This window comes from Canis lupus, chromosome 18, assembly GCF_003254725.2.
Source record: "Canis lupus dingo isolate Sandy chromosome 18, ASM325472v2, whole genome shotgun sequence".
NCBI lineage: Eukaryota > Metazoa > Chordata > Mammalia > Carnivora > Canidae > Canis > Canis lupus.
In genome coordinates, this window is record NC_064260.1 from 39,746,844 (window position 1) to 39,757,475 (window position 10,632).

The 10,632-nt window shown below is 33.6% G+C and overlaps 1 protein-coding gene across 1 annotated transcript; it reads left to right on the forward strand.

The window, feature by feature from the left end:
• The first annotated feature begins 9,285 nt into the window (after positions 1 to 9,285).
• Positions 9,286 to 10,273, forward strand: LOC112663135 (olfactory receptor 5T2-like). The gene is given in 2 exon segments (XM_049096293.1): positions 9,286 to 9,837; positions 9,839 to 10,273. Coding segments are annotated over 2 exon segments (939 nt in total). The 5' UTR covers positions 9,286 to 9,333.
• The last annotated feature ends 359 nt before the right edge of the window (positions 10,274 to 10,632 follow it).

The following is a 10,632-nucleotide window of genomic DNA, read 5'->3' on the forward strand; positions in this document are numbered from 1 at the left end:
TCATATTGCATCATCTTAAAATCCTCAAAGATGAATGAATATAGGAATTAAAAAATCTGAAAGAAGTATAATAAAAATTACATACCTGAGTACTAGTCCTAGAGTTTGTAGAATGTGTGTTAAATTCCTTTTTATGTATGTGCATGCAATTTTTAAAATGGGAGCAACCATATGTATATCACAAAATTGGGATACATTTAAATGAGAAAAACAATGTAAAAATTATTTAATCTTAAAATATTCCCAAAGGAGTACAATATGGGATGTTAGACTTAATTTCAGTGTGTTACATGGGGTGGACCTTTCTGACCATCCCAATATTTTATGGTATCAGGCATCTTAAAAAATGCATACCTGTCATTACATTGTCTTTGAGCATGTCAGTAAAATAGCAGTATGTTTACTTACATTTCCTCTAATGATTTTGTCCATAAAATTTTTCTTATAATTTCTCTGATTTTATTTGTAGTGCAAGAAGGTGGCTTGTGGATGAAGGTATACTTTAATCCAAATAATGTCTCAGTAGAGCAATTACCTACTTCACTCTAGGGAACTTGAGGGATGGAAGAAAAAACCCATGGAGTTTACATCTTCCAACATACTCTTCAAACAAACTTCCACCAACTAATATTTAAGGAAATGAAAAATAATTGTTTATATCTAGCTAATTTCACTTTAAGAAATAAGAACTAGATAGACAAAAATATGGACCATCAATTTTAACAATATAGACCAATCTGGAAGACTAAAATTGTCAAATCTTCACCTGTAATACAGTTCCAAAACATAAAGTACGGTACATCCAATAAGAACAGTGTTATAGGGGGATCCCTGGGTGGCTCAGCGGTTTCGCGCCTGCCTTTGGCCCAGGGCGTGATGCTGGAGACCCGGGATCGAGTCCCACGTCGGGCTCCCGGCATGGAGCCTGCTTCTCCCTCTCTTCTGCCTGTGTCTCTGCCTCTCCTCTCTCTCTCTCTCTCTCTCTCTCTCTCTCTCTCTCTCACATGTCTATCATAAATAAATAAAAAATAAATAAAAAAAGAACAGTATTATAAATGCTAAGCTTGAAAAGGAAAGCTATGATAGCAGCAAGCACATGATATTAAGTGGCTACTAAGAGTTAGAAGTTTTGTGTACATTATCTTATTTAATATGTATCGTGACCTGCAAACTAAATAATTTAGCATCTTTTTACAGATGAGAAAACTTGAGAAACAGCCCGACCTATACCTTGCCCAAGGTCATACAGTTTGCAGCAAAGCCAGGATTCAAGACAAGCTTCTCTGTCTCATACTTTAAACTTTGTCCATTTATTTAACCATGTTGCAAGTTCATTGTGATATGTCATAATTCTGGAGATGTTATTTCTTAGAAACAATACAAAATAGCATCTTCATGTGTTTGAATTCTTATGCAAACCATCAAGTTTGAGCAGAGCATGATTTAAAAACAAAAAAGGAAACAAAACAGCTGGCTTCTACATCAAGTAGCTAACTAGTAAAACAAATTTAAAATTCATTTATATCCTTTCATTAAAAAAATTATGATCCCAAATGGCATGTACCCAATGGTTGGTTGGCAGCTAATTTCCTCTCCTTTTAATAATTTTCCTAAATTCATAATATAGTCCGTTATTTCTACTACCTTTATTCCAACTATTATCTTCCATCAAAAAAATGAAATCAAATGTCTAACTTACAAAACTATTGATCTAAATATGTAAGTAGTCTTTCTTATTATCCCTACGATGTTCCCCAGAATTCCCTCATTAAATATTAATTCAGCTCTAAGTTAACTAGAAATTTCTGTCTCAGATTAAATATCAAAACATAGAATCTAGTTGGAGATTCAATGTTTTGGCTTCTGAGATATGTTGTAATTCATAAGAAACCCTTTTCTCTCACCTGTGGAAATGAACTGCTCACTCATTTAGGGTATTCTATGAACACAAGCATTTAGACTTTTATACCATGTTCTAAAGCTTCTTCTTGAAGTCCACAGGGATGCTCCAAGGAGAAAATACACTAATTATTTTCTGGGATCTAAATGTTGGATAATTTCATGTGTTTTTTTTTTTTTTTTTGTAGTAAATGAATGGTTCTGGAACAATGAACTAAATGATAAAATGATTACATGAATGCACTTTGGGCTCTGGTAGAAAAGAATCCTCAGTGCAAAAAGAATAAGCATAGAGCTGGAAAAGAAATCTAACGCTACAGGACATAATCCTGGCTCTGATACTAAATAGTTATGTGTCATTCGGTTTATGACTTCAATTTTCTAAAATCCACTTCTTTCTTTCTGAAATTATAACCTGTTTATTTATCTCAAAATAAGGTATGATAGACTTCATAATCATTTAATAAAGATTACCATATTTATTTAACTTTTAAAGTGCTATACTTCTAAGTGTCATGAGAGAGATATTTAAGCTCACTAAGAGTTTACTAGGGAAAAATAATATGAATACATAAATGGGAAGTATTGAAAGCAGAGATGGGACATATACATATAGCTTTAATATTCTATATAATAAAAGAGGATATTGAGATCTGGCTGAGATAGAGGTCGAACTTTCTGTGTTGGTCAGGGTCTTATTGTTGTGGGAAACTTAAACACTCCTCTATAAGTTTGTTCCTGGCTATGTACTAAAATAAATTATTCAAAAATTTGTTTAAAATACATAGATGCCTAAGCTCAGTACCTAGGGAGCCTAAATTAATAGATAGGGAATGTTGGTTATGGAATTTGAATTAGAAAGAATGAAGAAAGAAAAGAATGAAAGAAAGAAAGAGAGAGAGAGAGAGAGAGAAAGAAAGAAAGAAAGAAAGAAAGAAAGAAAGAGAAAGAAAGAAAGAAAGAAAGAAAGAAAGAAAGAAAGAAAGAAAGAAAGAAAGAAAGAAAAAGAGAGAGAGAAAGAAAAAGAGAGAGAAAGAAAGGAAGGAAGGAAGGAAGGAAGGAAGGAAGCTGTTATGATAGTTACCCTAATAGTAAATAAAAGATCTATTAATTAAATGCAATCACAAATGATCTATATATTCAATGCGGCCCTAGTTCAAACTAAAAAAGCATTTTTGCAGAAATTAACAAGGGATTTCCACAATTATACAATACAGAATATTTCTAGCACCCATAACATGATTGTTGTTACATTGTTGTGTGTGTCTATTAAAATTCATGTAACTGACACATATAGTTGGTAGATTTTCTGTACTTATATTAAAATGTAATAACTGACTTTTTAAAAAAACTAATAATTACATAATTTAGTCTTTGCTTCATACTATAGTTATCTTTGCAGGGGAGATAGTGACTGAAAAATAGAACACGGGAGGCTCCTTGGGTTCAGGCCATGTTCTACTTCCTGGGCTTGTTTACATGGGTATGTTCAACTTAAAAACTCATCAAGCTGGGACTCCTGGGAGGCTCGGTTGGCCTGGTGTCTAACTCTTGATTTTGTCTCAGGTCATGATCTCAGTGTCCTGAGATTGAGCCCAGCATTGGCTCCGTGCTGGACCTGGGGTCTGGTTAAGGTTCTCTGTCCCTCTTTCCCTCCCCTCTCAAAAAATCCATCAAGCTGTATACTTAAGATGTGTGTACTTTTCTCCGTGTACATTTTCTTCAATAAAATTTTAAATAACTAGTTCATTTTATTGATACACCCATTAATGAACTAGTTATACATTTTCGCTATGTGTCAGTTTTATATTTGTATGAGACACATTTCTATTGTTTTGAAAATTATAATTTAGTGCTTTTAGGTGTGTTTCTAAAAATTTTTATTCTTTTTCTTTACTTGAAATTGATTTTTCTTCATCCTTGTTTCTTTTCACTTCCCTTAATTATGCTATTAGTGCCAATTCTTGTATTAAATTACTCTTGATTACTGAATTTTTGTTTTATTTCTACTTTCTGGTCTATTATTTTGAATTCCTTGTATCATATTTCACATATATCACATCTTTCTGATGTCTTATCTCATTTCTGACACATTTGATTTTCTTGTTAGTCATTTTTTAAAATTTTGTTTTATATTATTTTAAGATGTATTTTATATAGTTCATTTGATTTTTTTTTTAATATTTTATTTACTCATTCATGATAGAGAGAGAGGCAGAGACACAGGCAGGAGAAGAAGCAGGCTCCATGCAGGGAGCCCGACGCGGGACTCGATCCCAGGTCTCCAGGTTCACACCCTGGGCCAAAGGCAGACGCTAAACCGCTGAGCCACCCAGGGATCCCCTCATTTGATTTCTTCTAACCTTATTCCATGCTCTGATTTTGGTAATTTTTGACCATTATTTTATCCTTTTGCAATTTTAATATAATTATATGGAGTTCAGTAGTTACCCTTTTATTCCTTCATTGTGTCAATACGATGGGTGTTTTGACTGTCAGAAGGAGGAACATGTGAAGTTGGAGACACATCAAGGTAGCTTTTCCAGTTTTGTGTTCAAAAAATCACTCTCAGGTTTTTATGATAGTCTTGAAATACTATTGTACAGCTCCTCTATGTCCCAGAGCTAAGCTTTAAAGAGTACCTTCTACCTGCTGTTTTGTTTCTTTATTTCCTTTTTTTTTAATGCAGAGGGCTTTTTATTTTTATTTTATTTTATTTTAATTTTTAATTTTTAATTTTTTTATTGGAGTTCAATTTGCAAACATATAGCATAACACCCAGTGCTCATCCCATCAAGTGCCCCCCTCAGGCACTGTCACCCAGTCCCCCCACCCTCCCACCCACCTCCCTTTCCACCACCCCTTTGTTCGTTTCCCAGAGTTAGGAGTCTCTCATGTTCTGTTTCCCTTTCTGATATTTCCCACTCATTTTTTTCTCCTTTTCCCTTTATTCCCTTTCACTATTTTTTATTCCCCAAATGAATGAGACCATATAATGTTTGTCTTTCTCTGATTGACTTAATTAAGCATAATACTCTCCAATTCCATCCACGTGGAAGCAAATGGTGGGTATTTGTCATTTCTAATGGCTGAATAATATTCCATTGTATACATAAACCACATCTTCTTTATCCATTCATCTTTCGATGGACACCGAGGCTCCTTCCACAGTTTGGCTATTGTGGACATTGCTGCTAGAAACATCGGGGTGCCTTCCTGCTGTTTCTTGAGTCTAAGCAGATATTGCCTTCTAAAGAATACACTTTAGACTTGCGTACTGCTTTAACAGTCTTTTTTGGGTCCTACACCTTCCAGAAGACTCTCCTTTGTTGAAACTTTCATTCCTAGTATATTTACCTACCCGACTGACATGCTTCTCAGCATTTTATTCTAAGTGAAGCCCTGTCCTTTTCAAAGGGAGTACGTGCTGCGTATTTCTGAGATCTTTTCAGTGTCTCATGGTTCCTTCATGACACTGATTAAGCATGGATAAGAACAGAGACTCTCCCCTCCAAAAAAGTTAAAGAAAAATAAAAATTCTACTGGGCCTCCCAGTAGACCTAGGTCAACAAATGTTAAATGTCTCAATTTTGATCCTAGGTGTGTGTGTGTGTGTGTGTGTGTGTGTGTCTGTGTGTGTGTGTGTGAATTGCATATGAGTACATCAGTTTATCAACCAATCAATAATTTTATTTAATCTGAGTAAACATTAGATTCACAAAATATTAGATTAGTAAACATTCAGGATTCACAAAATTACATGATTTAGCAAGTCCCACAGAGCCTTAAACTTTTAATGTCTCCCCCACATTTCTATGGGATTTTTTGAACTTTTTTTATTACCTTGAATAATGATCTTCCAATAAGTTCAAAATGCATACTTTTAAATGTTTGTTAAAACCACATACTTTATAATTTGAACAGAGTAAGAATGTAACATGTTTAATTGACTCTAAAAAATTGCTTATATTGCCAAAATGAGGAAATTGGTTCTCAGAGAAGTTAGTTTTCATTTGAATAAATCCTTGTGTTGTTATTTTGAACCAAGGATAATTAAGGCATATTCCTGTTGGGCATTCCCTGTAGGGTTTCTAAACAGCTGAGTAAGTTCATATAAACAATCTAAGTGAACCATATTTATAATGTACCTAGATCTGCCTTTGCTGTTCTATAGGTAAGAGAAATTTTCAGATAATTTGTGGAATACTTAGGATGTGAAACTTAAAACAACCAGGTCAAATATGCTTTGAAATCCTCAATATTAAAGTCTTTACTTGTTGTCTATTGTATAGGTGAACAGAATGCATTCTTCACAAACTAGATTTAGGCATGATCTAAGAATTGGAAAACACCACTTCCTGGAATGAAACAAAGGTAATGGAAAATAATGAATTTCTGTTGTAAAAGTAATAAGAAGGCTCCAAGCAGATGTGTGTGCTCATGTTTCTCATGTCAGAAAACAGACTAGTTCAAAATAAAATAAGATAAAATTTATCAATAGAGGGCCAGAAAACACTTGACTTATTCAATTCTCTGGGGGCTTATATTTTGGTACAATAAGGAAAATAATAATTCTTTTAAGTTTATTTTGCTAGTCATGTAATGTAGATGCCGCTTCAGATTACTCCTTATTTCATAATGTTTCTCTAGTCTTAGCAACTTAAAAAATATTCAAATACATAAAAAGTCATGTTTTGTTTTATTTCAGTGGGGAGCTAGGAAGGGAAATCAACTGCAGAATGAAGCCAAGGTATAATAAGCAGCAATGAAAAAGGGTGAAAAGTGCGTGCTCTCTGAGGGAGAGCTGGAATTGAATATTGGCTCTGACACTTGGTATCTGTGAGAATAGCTACGAGGTGAGATAAAGCAATGTGTGCAAAAGTCCATCCTACAAGTTAATAAGTGTTATTTCTCTGTTTTCTACTCCTTTGCAAGTTTAGGGCTTCAGCATTAAGCCCAAAATATTTGGAGTTTCTGTATTCTAAGAAAGTTACATTTTTGGAAAAGATTATACATTAACTATAAAAAGTTGATCAGATGTTATTAAAGTCTAAAGACTTTGTCATTTAAATTTATTGCTCTTTGAAAGGGTTGTATCACTCTAGTGCATACTTGAAATTAATAAAACACTGGATATTAACTATACTATAATTACAATTAAAAACTTAAAAAAAAAGAGGAGTAAGCTTTGGAGAGAAAGCCTGGTATCACATCTGGTTTTTCATAATGGAGCTGGGTGAAGAACACATACTTTCAGATTGCAGGTCTATATAATTTTCCTTGTACCAAATATATCATTGACCTGATGCCAAGAATTGTATTGGATTTCAGTGTCTTCACTTCAGTTGTATTAAAACATGGATTTCATTATATTTATCAAGGTCTATTTTTTATTTCTTTCATTTCTGTTTTTACCTCATCCACATAAACTATTTTCTTGATCTCCCTTTGGGTAATATTCAAATCATCTCTCCCTATTGCATCTTTTTCCTTTTTTTAAATAAGAAAAAGATGTTGGATGCCTGAGTGACTCAGTCAGTTAAGTATCCAATTCTTGGGATCAGCTCAGTTCATGATCTCATGGTCATGAAACTGAGCCCTGCGTCAGGCTCTATGCTCAGCATGGAGTCTATTTGAGATTTTCTCTCTCTCTCCCTCTCCCTCTGCTCCTCCCATTTATGCTCTCTCTCAAATAAATAGATAAATCTTTAAGAAAAAATGTATTTGGGGTTTTACAATCAATTTATTCAGTTTTTTAATGAAATGTTATATTTAAATGCACTTTATTTTGTTAGAGAAACTCAAAAATATTCAGTTAATTAGAATAAATGGTTTGAGTGCTTTGGTTTGTTTTGTTGTAACTTTTATTTCCAATACACAGGATTCAGCCGCCATTCTGCTTTTTCTGATGTCTCATATGAGTATTTATTTCCTCTGCCTTTAATCTTTCCAACAATCTATGAAAATGTTTTCTCCTGATTTAACAATTCTAAGCAATCCTGACTTTATCACTCCCAGAAGATGTTGGGATGCACTCTCTTCTATATCACTCTCTCTAGTCTAAATGGCTCTCTCTCTTACTGATGGGATCCATGTCATGTATGGAAACTAGGACTTGACTTACATTATGAATTTAAATAATTAACACAATATCATTTGCAATAGATTATGTGCTCTCAAGACTGACTCAGATTTCCTATGGATGGATATATAAATTTATTTTTAAAAAACTGTAATAAATAAATTGAATAAGACTATCCTACAACTATTGTCATATTATGGGCCAATAATAGACCTTTGACTTCTTGTTTGATTAACATGGCACTATGCAGGAAAAATTTTTTCTACACCTTCTAATTTTCATTTATTGTTAATTTTTTCCTTTTAAATATTAAGTATAGTGTCAAAGTGCATAGATTGTTTTGTGTTGTCACATTTTCAATTACTGATCTTTATGAATTTGTTAACTTTATATAGTAATTACCTATGTGTTCTTTTACTGAATCCAAAATCAACAATATATAATCAACTATAATACTTTGAAAGAAAAGAAAACAGATTTCTTATTCTCCCATGTTTACTATAGAATTTTGAGAGACTAGAGAAACACACATTATCAATAATGTGGATTTCCAGAAACCATCCAAATGACCAAATATTTATCCCCAAAAGAACAATATAATACTAAGTAGTTAAAAACACATTGACTGAGGTATATATTGTCACATAATTTTATATCCATTCATGGTCCATTTCTTGAAAACAGTCTTGGTTAGTTCTATTCAAAATAACAATAGAGTCAGAAAAATTTAGAGATAAACTCATAAAATATTACAATCTAGTAGGCTGTTACTCTGTCAAACCAATCTAATTTAGCACATTCTATATTTTATTTTAAATATTTTATTTTATTATCATTTTTCCTTCAATATTTGTTCCAATGTTTTGAGATGAATATTAATGCCATAATTCTGAGGGTGAGTAGATTGTAGCACATCATTTTACACAATTTCTGAAAGGTTTAGAATTCTGGTGTGAATTCCAGTGTTGCATTCATTGATATACTATCTTGTGGTTGCATGTTACAAGAAAAACATATTTAGCTGTTCAATTTGTGTTTAATGTGGTCTAATAGTAAAATAGCTACTAGAACTCAGTGGTAAAGTGACCATTTGACCTCACAGTTTTAGAAATGGCATAAGTTGAACCAATGAGTAAAAACTCATAGCTTCTATTTAATTCTACAGTGAATGGCATTAACCTTTGACCCATCATCTTGTCTTCTGATCAGCTACTCGGAAATTATGCATTGCCATGAAATAAATATGAGGACAGAATTCACTTTCCTTGAGTTACACAACTGCTCACTTTTATCATATTAATATGAGTTACAACTTTGTGAATATCTTCAAGCTTCTTCTATGAGATATCAACATGAAGAATGCTACAGAAGTCACCATATTTGTACTGAAGGGCTTCACAGATAAGCTTGAGCTGCAAACAGCCTTGTTCTTCCTGTTTCTAGCAACCTACCTCTTTACGATGATGGGAAATTTGGTTTTAGTTTTGTTGGTCATTGTAGATTCCCAGCTCCACAACCCCATGTACTATTTTCTGAGTGTGTTATCATCTGTGGATGCCTGCTTTTCCTCTGTAATTACCCCAAATATGTTAGTAGATTTTATGTTAAAGAATAAAGTCATTTCATTCCTTGGATGTGCAGCACAGATGTTTCTTGCTGTTACTTTTGGAACCACAGAATGCTTTCTCTTGGCTGCCATGGCTTATGACCGCTATGTAGCAATCTACAACCCTCTCCTGTATTCTGTGAGCATGTCACCCAGGGTCTATGTGCCACTCATCGTTGCTTCCTATGTTGGTGGCATTTTGCATGCTTCTGTACACACAGTGGCCACGTTCAGCTTATCCTTCTGTGCATTCCAATGAAATTAGACATGTCTTTTGTGACATCCCTCCACTACTTGCCATTTCGTGTTCTGACACCCACACAAACCAGCTGCTGCTCTTCTACTTCGTGGGCTCTATTGAGATAGTCACTATCCTCATTGTTCTGATCTCCTACGGTTTCATTCTCTTGGCCATTCTGAACATTCATTCTGCTGAGGGGAGGCGGAAAGTCTTTTCTACATGTGGTTCTCACCTAACTGGAGTGTCAATATATCATGGAACCATCGTCTTCATGTATGTGAGACCAAGTTCCAGCTATGCTTTAGACCATGACATGATAGTGTCAATGTTTTATAGCATTGTGATTCCCATGTTGAATCCCATCATCTACAGTTTAAGGAACAAAGATGTAAAAGAGGCAATGAAAAGAATGTTTCAGAAAAAATGGTTTATTAATTCATACTAAACATTAAATTGAAACAAATTAAGAATGTCACATTTTCTCCAGTTGGAAATATTATGACAAAAATATGTTTTTCAATTTATTGATCTCTTTCAAATCTTCTTGGACTTTAAAAATAAAGATCATAAATAAAGGCTATATATGCTCTGAATGAGCATCTAGTACATAGTGCTATTTCTCCTACAGCCAAGATTCACTGATTGAGGAATCAAAAGCTTGCAATGGGAGTGGTACCACTCATTATTACACCTAGGGACCCACACACACACACACTTTTTTTTTTTTTTTTTTTACAAAATTTTGCTTGTACCTATAGCTTTACAGCTTCAGGAACAAAGATTAAAAGAGACAATGAAAAATAA